The sequence below is a fragment of the Macaca mulatta genome, chromosome 15 (assembly GCF_049350105.2).
Source record: "Macaca mulatta isolate MMU2019108-1 chromosome 15, T2T-MMU8v2.0, whole genome shotgun sequence".
NCBI lineage: Eukaryota > Metazoa > Chordata > Mammalia > Primates > Cercopithecidae > Macaca > Macaca mulatta.
The window spans coordinates 99,504,396-99,519,782 of record NC_133420.1 but is presented as its reverse complement, the minus strand read 5'-3'; the positions used below and the strand labels follow the sequence as shown (position 1 = coordinate 99,519,782).

The 15,387-nt window shown below is 40.0% G+C and overlaps 1 protein-coding gene across 2 annotated transcripts in view; it reads right to left on the bottom strand.

The window, feature by feature from the left end:
• The window catches only part of PGM5 (phosphoglucomutase 5), a 180,062-nt gene that overhangs the window by 43,953 nt on the left and 120,722 nt on the right, over positions 1-15,387 (bottom strand). For both annotated transcript variants that reach the window (XM_077966189.1, XM_028835225.2), the window contains exons 9-10: positions 10,696-10,831; positions 6,531-6,714 (exon numbers count right to left, since the gene is read on the bottom strand). In XM_077966189.1, coding sequence (XP_077822315.1) covers positions 6,531-6,714; positions 10,696-10,831 — 320 coding nt within the window. The remainder of the gene's footprint in view (positions 1-6,530; positions 6,715-10,695; positions 10,832-15,387) is intronic.

Below are 15,387 nucleotides of genomic sequence, written 5' to 3'. Positions count from 1 at the left end.
GCCAACATGATGAAACCCTGTCTCTACTAAAGATACAAAAACAATTAGCTGGGCATGGTGGTGCACACCTGTAATCCCAGCTACTCAGGAGGCTGAGGCACAAGAATCACTTGAACCCAGGAGGCAGAGGTCGCAGTGAGCCAAAATCATGCCACTGCACTCCAGCCTGGATGACAGTGCCAGACTCTGTCTAAAAAAAAAAAAAAGAAAGAAAAAGAAAAAAGAAAAAATAACAATATAGGATTTGGATGAGTCATAAAAAGAGACTCAGTTGCTTAAATTTTGCTCCCAAAGTGTCAAGGTTTCTCATTTCAAAGTCAATTTTCAAAATATAGGTCATGGTTCTGGATTGATACCCACCATAGTGGCAATATGCTGTTTCTCAGTGTGGAGCCACTTCTGTCACATTGTCCTTCACTCACAATACCAGGATTGGAGTATTCCTTCTATCAGAGCTGGGGGAGCCTCAAAACTGCGGCACTGAGTGGGGATTCCAGGACTTAGGTCACATGTTAGAGATGGAGAAGAGATCATAGTAAGAGACAATCTTCATAATATTCTTTGGGATATCGACGGTGAAGGGAAGAAAGAGCTCACCTAGCATGATGGATGGAAACCCTCGATGTTTGCACAATGAAGTTGCCCCTGAAGAAAGAGTGGCTCACCCTGCAACCCATATGAATCACACAACTCCTGTTTGTCCTATCTCTTTAGAAGGCATAAACTAGGAACTTCTTTAACTACTTAGCAATTTGATCAAAGTGCTCCCCTATTCTCATTGCAGCTATTGGCTTATTTTTTTCCACTCATACTTGAAGAAAATAGCATCAGTCCGTCATTTATGTGATTAGATTTTGCTTGAAAATAGTGACATTCCTCATGAAGATAGAAGGAAGAACTGCAGTTGTTGAACCATGCCTCATGAAAATGCTTTCTAAATCAAACAGAGTTTCTCTTGGGCCCTGTATAATGGAAAGCACACATCAATTTTTCTCTTGGCATCCAAGGCCACACATACATCAGACACTTGGAGGCAGCCATAGTAAATCCCGTGAAACCGAACATGCCACATTGAGGCCAGGGAGGTCCCTGGGAGATCCTGTCAGGGGTTGAGAACTTTAGGGTTTCCTTCTTGCTCCTTGAATGGTCCCACAGAGCTAGGCAGGATAGACTTCACGGAACATTTCCACAGCAGCAGGGTTCGCAGGAGTGGAGTGGTTATCACCAGAACAGGATTTTAATTTCATTTTGGATGGAGAAGCATTTCTACTTTATCTCTAGAGATGTATGTGAAACAGCATTTTCTCCATGGTTTATTTCCTGACTCTGACCTCAGGTCAAGGACATAAAGGAGACGAAGCTGCCTTAAAAAACCTTTTGCTTTCTGAAGCAGAGTGTGTGTGTTGGGGGATGAGAGAGAGGGAGAAATGTGAGTTTGAATCAGTTCCCAGATGACTTAGAAACTGAAGGGGCCTTCTCAAATCTTTACGTGACACTGCAAAATTGTGTGTTTTTTCTCTGCTTTTCTTATCACCTATGGTTCATTAAATGTTTTTCCAAGGATGCTTTTTTAATATAAATAATTTTATTTAACCAATTGCTATCATTTGTTATGTGCCAGGATTTTAAAAGTATTATCTTACTTAATTCTCCCAAAGGCTTATATGAGATAGCCACAATTATTATTTCTATTTCACAGATTTTAAAAAGGCAGGTAATAGGGGGGTTGAATAGCTTGCCTAAGATACCCAGCAAGGAGGTGACAGAGTTGAGGCTCAAACCCAAAACTTTCTGACTTTAAGCATGCACACCCAAACACTGCTCACACGATTTGCAGTGGCACCAAGGTGCCTTGGGTGCTCTGGAGCACAAAGCTGCGCTTGAAGAGAATTTCTGGATAAAACAGGAAGAGCACAAATTTCGTTTAACAATTCACTGATGAAAATTATTTCTGTTATCTACTTTTTTTTAAGTAAGTAGAATTTAACCCAAACAAGAGATAACTGGGAATCTCCCACTACCTTGGGATCATCCATCTGAGCCTCAAATTTTACTGCAAAGTACTTTTAAAATATAATAAATAGAAGAATTGGGTGAGTGTTTTCCAACCCAAGGGCACACTGATTATTACTTTTAAAAATATACACCTGGGGTGTGTGTGTGTATGTGTGTATGTATGTGTGTGTGCGTGTGTCTGAAAGAGAGAGACAGAGAGAGAATAGTTGTATCCTTTTCTTGAACTGATATTCAATCAAATTAAGGATTCTGGTCAGGGGGAGGGCGCTGATATTTCTTGAGCATCAGTTAGGTACTTGCCACTGTACCTGAGGCTTCGCATGACTTTCTCTTCAAACCTTCCCCATGATGCATGTGTGATAACTATCACTAGCTCCTCCCCTCAAGTTGAAGTTCAAAGAAGTTAAATAACATGCCTAAAATCACAAATCTAGGCAGTGACAAAGCCAGCCTTCAATCCTGTGTCTGACTCCAACACAAGAGAATACTGAAGAGAACCACAGCAATCTGCCTCCTGTAGGAAGCAGATACTTGGCAGTATTATGTCTCCTCTGAGCTTTGCTAACAGAGAGATATAGTTCTGTTTCTCCTTATAGAAATAAAATCTCCTTCTATCTTAATTTAAAAATCATCCATAATATAGTAGGTTGTTTTAAAATAACAGTATTTTAAAATCACGAAGACATAATAACAAGGGTTAGCATCAAAGGTGTGGAGAAACTGTAACCCTCGTATACAGTTGGCAGGAATGTCAAGTGGTGCAATTACTTCTGAAGACCGTAGGGCAGTGCCTTTAAGGGTTAAACATAAGTTACCATTTGACCCAGTAATTCCACTCCTAAGTGTGTACCCAGGAGAACTGAAAACCTGTCTCTGCACAAAATCTTGTAGATGGATGCCCATAGCAGCATTATAGTGAAAAAGTGGAAATACCTCACATGTCCAACAACAAATGGATGGATAAACAAACTGTGGTACATCCATGTGATAGAATATTACTTGGTAATAAAAGGAATGAAGTACTGATATATGGTACAACATGGATGAACCCTGAAAACATGACACTAAGTGAAAGAAGCTAGTCATAAAGGACCAGGTATTATATGATTCCATTTATATAAAACGTCCCAAATAGGCAAATCCATAGAGACAGAAAGATCAGGGGTTGCCAGGGGCTGGGGGTTGGAGGGATGCTGGAGGGAAGATGACAGCTGAAGAGCACAACATGTCTTTTCTGGGGCAATGAAAGTGTTCTGAACTGGTTGTGGTGATAACTGCACAACTCTGTAAATATACTAAGAACTGTGGAAGTATGCCCTTTAAATGAGTGAACTGTATGGTATATGAATTGTACCTCAATAAAGATATTATATATTTGCATTTTAAAACTGTACCATGAAAAAAACAAATTATGCATTTGGTAGGCTGTCAATAAATATCCACTGAATGAATGCACTGAGGTACTTAATGGCTATTTTAGAACACTAGCTTATTTAAATTCAAATAAGTCTTTTAGATGTCTGTAGTGTGAAAAGTATGCTTATTTTGCACTATGTTACCTAAAGTGTGCCCCAGACTCAACTATCCCTGGGACTGAATGCTGATGAATGCTGACATCCTGAGAGGGTCTCCACAGCACTGCTATGCAGGGATTCCACCTCTACCCAACAGGACCAACTGTAGCAAAGGAATCATCTGTAACTTGCCAACAATGGGGATGCTGCTAAGTATTAACTAACTGGTCTCTCATCACCCCCATTGAGCCAAACGCAGACCTGCAGAGAAGCTCTAGTGTGTCTCAGGACTACCAGCCAATGAAGATATCACCTGGGTCCTGGAATCTGGGGAAAGGAACAAAAATCTTCTTTCTTTACCAGAAACATTCCCAGAGCAGATCCTGGTGGCATGTATCTATTTATAGCTACATTTGAGCTCAGAAGAGCAAAGAAGAGACTGGGGGAAATCAATATTGTATCAGTCCGTTTTCATACTGCTATGAAGAAATACCCAAGACTGGGTAATTTCTAGCAGAAAGAGGTTTAATGGACTCACAATGATGGTGGAAGGTGAAGGAGGAGCAAAGACACATCTTACATGGCAGCAGACAAGAAAGCATGTGCAGGGGAAGTGCCCTTTATAAAAACATCAGATCTCATGAGACTTATTCACTACCACAAGACCGCACAGGAAAAACCTGCCCCCATGATTCAATTACCTCCTACCTGGTCTCTCCCATGACACGTGGGGATTATGGGAGCTACAACTCAAGATAAGATTTGGGTGGGGACACAGCCAAACCCTATCAGATACATTCCAGTGTAAAAATGAAAACCAACAGTCAGAGTTATTGATGGGGAGGGGAAATGAAGTAAATAGATGAACTGGAGATCCAGTTGAGGAATTGGCCTGATGTGAACAGTTAAAGAAAATCCAAGGAAAAGGTATCCAAACACTGAGTACATTGAGGAAGAGATAAGGTAGAGGAATACTGGATTAACAGCAAAACAAATAAGCTCAACAGACAAGCTTCTTGCAAGTAGATAAAATCCATAACTGAGTGCAGATTAGACCACTCCCTCAAAGGAATGGTTTCTAAGCCTTCCTTGTCAGTGAGCAAAAATATCCCAAGGATACTTTAAAAAACACATTATTTTATATCTCTTGAATTCTACATCAAAATGAGACTTGGATCTAAGAAAAGTTTGTAAAATGGAAGTGGGAATGTGGTCCAAAACTGGAAAAGATCTATCCAGGGCACAGGGGCTCAAAGATGCCAGCTGAGCTCCTGACTTCACATCTCCAAGGACTGATTCATTGGTGTTATTTCAGAGTGAATTCAGTCCAGTCTACAAGCAACCTTCCTTGAGTGAAACAAAACACAACAAAAGATATATTGTGCACCCCATACATAAAAGATAGCTAGGAGCTTTTGGGTATTTTATTTCATTTCATTTCTAAAGCAATTCTGTGAAATAGGTATTTTACAGATGAGGAAGAAACTATGGCTCAAATCAAGCAACTTTCCCAAAGCCACACACTACTAAGCAGTAGGGGTAGAATTTTATTCTGAGTTTTCTAAATTCTTACCCACTATTTTCTCTACTGCCCTGTGTATTTTCAAAGCAGGGTTGTAATCAATTTGTTGGGTCAGGGAAGGGCTTCTATAATGAAGGACTGGTGTTTTGATAGAGATGAAAGATCATCTAAGCTAACCAGAGAGAGAACTAAGCTAATCAGAAAGAGAATACCAAGATAGTAACAAGAGGCATTAGACTTTGGAGTATCTGCAAGTCAAGGGACCGTAGGACAAGGAGGACATAGGAAACACTAGTCAAATTAAAATAGCAGTAACTGCCATTGTACGTAGTCCCAAAATATCTGCAGCTTTGACTTAACACTCTGTACTTATGAAGAATATATAAAAAGATAAGAATTTGGAAATTTTAGAATGGAATTTCTCTTAACATTGCTCAAGGTATGTTATTTAGACTGTAAACATTAACATGTACTTCCAGAAGGGGCAATATTTGCTATGGCCAGTAAATAAACCAAACTGAGAAGAGAAATAATCATAGTAGCTATCAACTTTGCTTACACAATTCATAAAGACAAGACCTTAATAGAAGCTGCAGTTGATTTACCTACTTATCTATGATGCTCAGTCTGAACCACATGTCTTCCTTTTGGGTTTTCTGGGTACCAAACCCACCCAGCTAAGCTCCTGTGATTTTTTTTAGTGACATAAGGTAATGGAAAGTAAAATATCCCTGTACGTAGGGGCCCAAGGACAGGGATCTTTAGTTCTTGGTAACTTTTCTGAATCCGTCACCAATAATGGCCACCACATACAAGCACCTGCAGCTACAAACATTTCAGAAGGAAATATTGGGTCTGTATTTATTTGACATATTGGTCTATCCATTACCAAGTGGAAAGAATACTGGACATACAGTACTCATGTTATTTTGTTGTTGTTATTTGTTTGTTGTTTTGTGTGTATGTGTATGTGTGTGTGTGTGTTTGAGACATGGTCTCACTCTGTCTCCCACGATGAAGTACAGTGGTGTGATCATGAGTCACTGCAGACTCAACCACCTGGGCTCAAGCGATCCTCCCACCTCAGCCTCCCAAGTGGCTGGAACTACAAGTGTGTGCCACCATGCCCAGCTATTTTTATTTTTTATTTTTTTGGTAGAGATGGGGTCTCACTTTGTTGCCCAAGATGGTCTCGAACTCCTGAGCTCAAAAGTGATCCTCCCACCTTGGCCTCCCAAAATGCTGGGATAACAAGTATGAGTTACTGCGCCTGGCCAGAGAAGGCCGGTGTTCTAATCTACCCTGTGCACCAACTTGTTAGGTGTCCTTCATCAAGGGCTTTCTTCTTTCCTGGCTGCAGAGTTCTCATCTATAAAATGAGGTCATCTTAGATCATCCCTAAGGACCTCTCCAGTTCTAGGACATTTTGGCCACTGGTTCTGCCTGATAACCTGTCTTAGTGATTTCCTGGAAAGTACCTGTTTCTTGGTCACAGTGCCATCCACAGGGTCCACGTATTCAAAGCTATCCGTCTTCGCCACACTGTAGACATGGCTCCCCACAGCAAACTGCTGGCCAATGAAGGATTTGTCTGTGACCAGGGCCTCCAGGTCCCTCATGATATAATATGTCGTCTTGGGATCCAACCCCTCATAGTCAAACCTGGTGAGGACACAGGAGGAACAGAAACCTAATCAGAGAACCAGCAACTGGGTGGCCCGCTTACAGTCATCTAATCATTGGTTCTGTTTTCAGGGAAGGACAGTACAGAAATGCACCTTCAACTGATCTCCCCTCCTCCATCCGACCCTTACAATCCATTCCCCATACATGCCACTTTCTATTAAATCCCTCTATAAATTCCTATCACATTGAGAACAAAACTCAACACCTTAACCTTGGTCTATCAGGCACGGTAGGATCTGCCCTTGCCCACCTCTTTGACTCGACTTTGTTCTGTCTTTTTACCCTTGTTCACTGACTCCAGCCACACTGGCCTCTTCTCCAGTGCGCATTGACATTGCACCCATTCCTACCTCTGGGCCCTTTGCACTTGCTGTGTGTTCCCTCTACCTTGTACATTCTTCTGCCAGCTCTTCAAATACCAGGCTCATTCTCTCCTTCCATTTTCAAACCCATTGTCACCATTAGAATGTGACCTTCTCTGACCATGTATTTAAGGCAGCTTCCCCACTCTGTCTTCTTCTCTCATCACCCTTTATATTTTCTTTTGGTAGCTACCCCAAACTGTATGTATCTTGTTTTTATATTTGTTTATCTATTCATTATCTGTCTTTGGCCACCAGAATGTGAGCTCCAGGAGGACAGACACCTTAGCTGTCTTGTTCTCTGCTACTTCTGGTACATAGTAAGTTTTATGTAAGTAGAATGGAATGAAAAATGGGAGAAATGGAAGGAAGGAAAGAGAGAGAAAACAAGGTAAAAAGAAAGGGAGAAGGGGAACTGAGCATACTATAGAACTCTTGGAAACTTGGAAGACATGTCACAATTGTTCCATTGAAAAAAGACCTCCTAGCCAAGAGTAGCAATGTAACAATGGGACTGAAAGTCAATTAGAAAAAAAAAAAAGACTAAAAATAATACCAATTGCATTTGTCATTGTGGGGTTTAAAATATGGTGATGTATACCAAGAGTTGGCACAGTGCCAGGCACTGGTGTTTAAAAAAGCTAACTACTTTTATTCCATCACTACCATAAAGAAACTATCTTTTACAATGTCAGATGGTCTTGGCTGAGACCAAATGGCACACCTAGGAGTGTCTGTTTAAGAAGGAAGCCATAGGAGGGGCAGCTCCACCCAAGTCACTGTGGAGGATCTTACATTTGGGCTTCCTGTAGCATAGAAAAAAGGATGTGAGTTCTCAGAGTGAACTGGAAGAAGGAAGCTCTAAATAGTTGTTACTACTTTTTTCCGCTTAAAATCTTTTAAGACATCCAGTAAACATCAGCATATTAGCCAAGATGCAAAATATGGAATAATACCATGTCTAGCAATGGGTCCCCTGCATCTATATCCCTTTCTTTTATTCTCTTCCTCCTACACAAGGTGTTTTTTTCTCAGCCTCAGACGGATAAAAAAGGAACTCCCTCAGAACATTCTTTTTCAGCAGTGCATATATTCTGAGACTGCAGTGACTCTAAAGGTAGACATTTGGGGAAGATAGAGACCTAACAAAGGAGAAAGGGGCAGGAAGACAGGAGAAGAGAGTCTAGCAGGAGATAGAGAGGCATTGAAAGAGATTCAGGAGTTGAAAAAAATCCACTAGTATGATAGATCACGTTCAGTCTAGGGTTGAGAATCATCAGATTCGTTTGCTCAAACGTTCACCTTCATATACAAGCAGGATCTAGCACTGCCTTCCACCCCCAAATCCCCATCTGACAACCACCAATAACAACACACTTTCAAGGAAGAAACCCTGAAATGGAGGATTCCCTCTGGGGTCTACTCATACAAGGAAAACAATCTGGAAGATTTTCTCAGATATTCAGGCTCAGTATTAGTTAAAGTGAAATTGTTTTATTATTTTCAGCCTGCCAAGAAAATTGTCAAGCGAGGAATAATTACATTTCCCAAGCACCTTTTAATTTGCCATTTGCTGGGGGTTGAAGGAAATGTTTACCTTTCATTCTATGTATTTTCTCCTCCTTTTTTCTTTATCTCTGTGCTCTTTTTGGACAGAAATCTGAAACATAACTCAATGTCCTAGAAGAAATTAAATCTATCGCATATTATCCTCTAATATGGTATTTGTAATGAAGAAGTAATTATCGTGTAAGCTCTTGGCCACAAAAAATAAACTACATTATAAATACAGTTATCATAACACCGATTATTCAAGACACCAGCAGAAACCTAGATAATCATTCCACAAATTATGAGGAACACATCTCTGATTCAAAGCGATCTCACTAGGCCAGAAGTTGTCAATCATAATATATTTTGTCATGTTGGACCTTTTGGAACAGTTTCATGCAACTGAAGAATGTCATCTGCCAATTAACTCTTGGTATACCAGGAAAAAAAAACACACACACGAATCAGGGGGTTTTGGTACTTGTTAGAAACAATGATGAGTAAACCAAGTTTCTACCTGTCCTGAGAATTCATTTTTTATGATACACTGAATAATTTGAGGTGTTTTGCAAGCTATCACATCCCCAGCTTTCTTGACTAAATGGGAACTAAGAATATGATATCATTGTTGTCTACATCTCCCAGAAGATTGCAATCTCTTTGATTTAACGAGTACAATCATGGGCTTCCTTATTCTCTGATACACATCTAAGTAAAAGGCTTCTTAACAGAAGAAATAATCACCTTATAAGGGAAGCCTAAAGCTCTCTTTCTGTCCCTTGAGCTCTTGAAACACAACCAAACATTCAAAGTAGTTAACTATTCATAAACAAAGCAAAATGAGTCACAATCTTTCTGTTTTTAATACAGAGTCTCAGAGACTATCCAAGGATTCCCTTGCCCCACCTCCAAGATCTTTACAGTTAACATCGTTTCCTACTCCCTCCTCCTAACCCATGGCTTGGTTCTTGTTATGTACACACATCTAGCATACCTAGGTTCACACTCCTAGCAAGTAACCACACTTCCAGAATACTCTTACTTTCATTTACTTAAACAATAGGAAAGTGACATAGACCCCCAACCCTAAGTTCCTACCCACTGATCTTTCCTTTCCTTCCTTCCAAAATAATGGTTTCCTTTTCTGTACTTCTTTTCCCCTGTTTTTTTGTTTATTTGTTTTGTTTTTTGTTGTTTTTGAGATGGAGTCTCACTCTGTTGCCCAGGCTGTAGTGCAATGAGTGGAGATCCACTCACTACAACCTCCACCTCCCAGGTTCAAGCGATTCTCCTGCCTCAGTCTCCCAAGTAGCTACAGGTGGGCACCACCAAACCCAGCTACTTTTTGTATTTTTAGTAAAGAAGAGTTTCACCATGTTGGTCAGGCTGGTCTCAAACTCCTGACCTCAGGTGATCCACCTGCCTTGGTCTCCCAAAGTGCTGGGATTACAGGCATGAGCCACCATACCTGGCCTGTACCTCTTTTCATGAGGATAAAACTTTAGCAATATCTGGGGCTCTTGAACCATGAGGTTCCTTCAAAGGGTGCCAGCTCAGGCATCTTGGACATTGAACCTGATTATTGGTGAGGAGGTAAGACAGAGGTAGAGAGAGGATTATGAAAGCACCCCAACCTGTCACAGCTTCTGTGTCTGCCTTTTTTACTTGATAAATATGGATGGAAAACCAACAAGAAATGCCTCTGATTTGACTGCATGACTCTCATAGCCATGATAGTAACCAAATAACTTTTCAAAGCTCTGCAGTTCAGAGTTCGTCTTGAGATGGACATCTACCTTATAAGCATTGATGAAAAGATTACAGAGTGATGTCATGAGGAGAAAGGAAATTGGTGCCTTCCAGCTTGGTAGCCTTTGACACTATCCCCAACCATCTATAAGGGGTGATTCAGCTCCAGCCTCTGTGTTCCTCAGATCTTCTGGGAAGATGCCTCCTTTTTAAGGTTCTAGCCCATTCGTTTTAGAAACTTGTTCTAGGAGTATTTCTTCAGGGTCCATACAGAGACCCTTCCCCTTCTCCTCACCTGCAATAGTAGTGGCGGCCAAATTTGGCCCAGTGATCTCGGACGATTTCCTCCACACTCTGCTTCCGGGCAGCAATAATGGAGAGCCAGACCAAGACAGCCCACAGGCCATCCTTCTCTCGGAGGTGGTCAGAGCCTAAGGGTGAAAGAAAAATTCTACTGAGGATTCATTTCTGGGAGCAAAGCAAAAGCTAAATGAACTAAGAAGGCCAGTTAGCAATTGAGTGTTATGTAGACATCATCACCTCTTTATTTTCTTCAAAGCACTTGACCTTATTTGATGATTTAATGTCCTTATTTAAATGATTGGATCTATTTATCCATTATGTTAAATAAGTGTCTCCTGATACATTTGCATTTCTGAAAAATATGCAACTGAAATTCAAATAAAATAACAAAAAGTAAAACTTGGATTCTGAAGGAATCAGAGAGCCAAGTTGACATCTCATTAGCCCAATGAGATTATTCATTTAGTCAGTAAACATTTGGTGACCGCTACAATATATCAAGCATTGTTCTACATCTTGGGGTAAAGCAGTGAATAAGATAGTTCTTTACTCATAAAGTTTGAATCCAAGTAGATGGAGTTAGATGGAGAAAGGCAAAGAAAAGTAGATAAGAGAACAAGATGCATCAAATAAGGATAAGTGCTTTGAAGAAAATCAAGAGGTGATGATGTCACAGAGCATAACAGCACCAAAAGCTGCTTTACCTAAGGTGGGCTGGCGGTCCCCCCACCCAACAGATATGTCCCCATGGAACCTGTGAATGTGACCTTATTTTGGGAAATACTCTTTGCAGATATAATTAAGTTAGGAATCTTGAGGTGAGATTATCTCAATCTCATCTGGATTATCCAGGTAGCACCTAAATACAATGATAAATGTTCTTATAAGAAGAGGAGAAGACACAGAAGAGGAGAAATACAGAGGGGCAAGCTATATGCAGATGGAGGCAGAGATTACAGTTATGCCGCCACAAGTCATGGAACGTGTGGAGCCACCAGAAACTGAAAGAGGCAAGGGGAATCCTCCTCTACAGCCTTCCAAGGAAGCGTGGTCCTGCCAACACCTTGGTTTTAGACTTCTGGCCTATAAGAGAATACATTTGTACTGCTTTAAGCCATCCAGTTGGTGGTGATTTGTTATGACAGCCCTAGGAGATTAATACAGATAGTTAGGGTTTGCCCCCTCTGAGGTAATGGCATCTGAGCTGACACCTGAGAAGGAGTCAGCCACGCCAAGATCTGGGGATGATGTATTCCAAGCTAGGGCACAGAAAAAGCAAAGTTCCTGAGGTAGGAATGAATAGAGAAGCTAAATCCCACAGCTATTCATACAGAAAGAGTTAGAAGCAGTTCTTATTGCATCATGCACACAAATGAAGACTGCAGTCTAAATGACCAGCTTCCTGTGCAATGAGAACCCAGAAGAGTGTATCACAGGCCCACTTAGGTATCTGTTAGCCAATTATAAGCTCTTTCTGAAGTGAATAAAGCCATGAATGTAAAGAAATGTGTTGTATTGCAAGACATGTGGTATTCTGGCGAAAGCTTTAGAATTAGGGCTTAAGCCAAATTGCTACCTCACAGATGTGTGGAAAGTTATTACAAAGTCATTAATTCCCCTGAGCCTCAGCTTCTCATTTGTAAAATGGGGACCCCATCACCCATTTTGCAGCATTGTTTTATCAACTTAATCAAGTTAAGAGGACAAACTCTAGAGTTAAATTTCTCATGTTCTAATCCTGGCTCAGTCATTTAGCTTTGTTTGCAGTACTGATCTGTAACCTATGGACAATAACAGCCCCGACCCCATGGGGTTACTGTCAGGATTAAGCAAGTAAATATGCCTAGATGTTTAGAACAGTGACTGGGATATCACACATTTTTGCTGTTGATCTTGTTGGTGATTTTAATAAAGCTGTGTGCATTACCGCAAGATGCTGATTCCTCAATACACACTTTCACAAATTGTTCTTGGTTATTCATGTAATTTTATCCTCTAACTCTAGCAATAGTAACATCTTGAGAAACAGGACTGGGTCCATGGGGTGGACCTTCTTGCAGCAGGGCAATGAGAATGGACCACAGTGCTCTTGGGTTTCAGAACTATGAAACGTACATAGAAAATATGAAAACCGACAAGGGAGACCCAATGCCACAGAGCTGTTTAACCCCTGAAAATGGGATCAAACAATACTTAAGTCAAACATCTTTGACAACTTCTAACTAAAGCTACAGACCATTTATCGTGCTTGTGACATTTATGGTGTTAAATGTTAAACATTTTTTCTCAATAAGGAAAACATGCAAATCTGAGGGTGGCCATGAAGGTACTAAAATCAATAAGAGAAAGGATCAGGTTTTTAGTTCTTCCTATACACTGATCAAGGGTCTGTTAATGGCACTGCTGGATGTCCAGTTGTGTTTGACTCTGGGTTAACAGGACCCTGGGCATTAATCATCACACCATGAAGTGTCTTTAGTTTCATCCAGTGAATTCTTCACACTGCTACAAAAATGGAAGAAGTTTGGAAGATTGAGTTAGCTCCATGGCCAACTGCCAAAAAACAAGTCTAGGAAACCCTGCCCAGTGGGATCATTTCAAAACCTTTTGTCCTTTTATAGCTGAAAAAAAATCACTTTTATTTACTGGCTAGAGAAAAATACCCTTTTGTTCTAAAATGTGGGCTTTGCATACCTTCGAACTCCAGCTGGATTACATTACCTAGAGATAGAACCATTAGATGCTGTTAAATCTGTGAGATAAGATGTCATAATTTAGTGCTAGAGGGACATAAAGTTCTTTTAGTTGGATAAACAAAAAAAACCCACCTCAACATTTGTAGCCAATTGCATAGTAAATTGTGAGTTGCCTTGAATATCCTTGCCTCCAAGTTAAACATTTGCCAAGGTTAATAAGGGGCTGATGATGAAGTAAAATTAACAATGCCCTTTAGAGTTCTTTGAATTTGGGACAGAGACATTAATGATGCTTCAATTACACAGATGTTTTCACTGGATGATTATAGTGTACTTTGGAGTGGGTTTGGGGGCTATAACTCTCCTTTTAAAAAGCCTTTCAGACAAGTGAATGCTAATGCTCTATCAGCGACAGGCAGATTAAATAAGAAATGCCAGAAAAGCACAAAGGCATCAAACAGTTTTCTAAAATCCCACTATAAACAGAGTAAAAATGGGAGTAGAAATGTTCACGCTATATATATAACAGGGATAATAGGCTGGATATTTTTTAATGTTTTCATAAGTCAATAAGAAAAAGAGAAACCTCAATGGACAATGGCATGAAAGGGCACAAGCATGCAATTTTCAGAGGAAAATACTAACAGTCAACATTGGAACAAAAGTTCACCCTCATTGTGGTCGAAGAAAAGTATGTAAAATGGGATACCATCTGGGGCCTGTCAGGTTAGCAAAGGTTGGACGGGGGAAGAGTTAACTTGGCAATAATGATCAATAGTCTTTAAAAATATCATTCAGCTTTCGACCCAGCTATTTTATTTCTTAACCTTAAGTCATAGGACATTCAATGAAGTAGATACAAGGATAAAGAAAAATTGGAAAAATATTGTTGTTTTATTTTTCTGAGACAGGGTCTTGCTGTCACCTGGGCTGGAGTGCAGGGGTTCGATCATGGTTCACTGCAGCCTCGACCTCCCAGGCTCAAGTGATCCTCCCACCTCAGTGTCTCTAGTAGCTGGGACTCTAGGTGCACACCACCATGCCTGGCTAATTTATTTATTTACTTTTTTAGAGATGGGGTCTCACTATGTTGCCCAGGCTTAATTGTTGAACAATAGGATCATTGTACAAAATTTATTCAAAACCTTGTGTGTAGAAAAAATAAATAAGAATCTTTGGTAACACAGAAAACCATATTTATTCAATTCTTTTTATTTTATTTTATTTTTATAGTTTCAGGAGGTACAAGTTCATGGATATATTGCCTAGTGGCTTTTAGTGTACTTATCACTCAAATAGAAAACATTGTATCCAATAGGTAATTGTTCATTCCATTTTAATAAATGAAAAATCAGTTTACTAAAAAAGAATATTCAGTATATTTTTATAAAAAATATGTGTATATGTGTGTGCACAGGTAAACAGAAGAATATTCACCAAACTGTTAACATGGATATTATCTCTGAAGTGGTAGAACTGCAGATGTTTTTCCTTTCTTTCCTTTTAAATATTTTCACAACAATGTGTTATTTCATAAGAAAAAAATAAAATTTTAAAGTTGTTGGCCGGGCACAGTGGCTCACACCTATAATCACAGCACTTTGGGAGGTTGAGGTGGGTGAATCACCTGAGATCAGGAGTTCAAGACCAGCCTGGCCAACATGGTGAAACCTCGTCTCTACTAAAAATACAAAAAAAAAAATTAGCTGGGCATGGCGGCAGACACATGTAATCCCAGCTACTTGGGAGGTTGAGGCAAGAGAATCATTTGAACCCAGAAGGTAGAGGTTGCAATGAGCTGAGATCACACCAATGCACTTCAGCCTGGGCAACAAGAGTGAAACTCCGTCTCAAAAAATAAAAATAAAAATAAAGAAAGTTGTCAATGGTGCATAGAAATTCACATTTAAAACATGCCTTTTCTAGAGTCATATAGTTGGGCTCATCTAGTATGTATTTTTTTTCTGATTGTCTTCTTTTGCTTAACA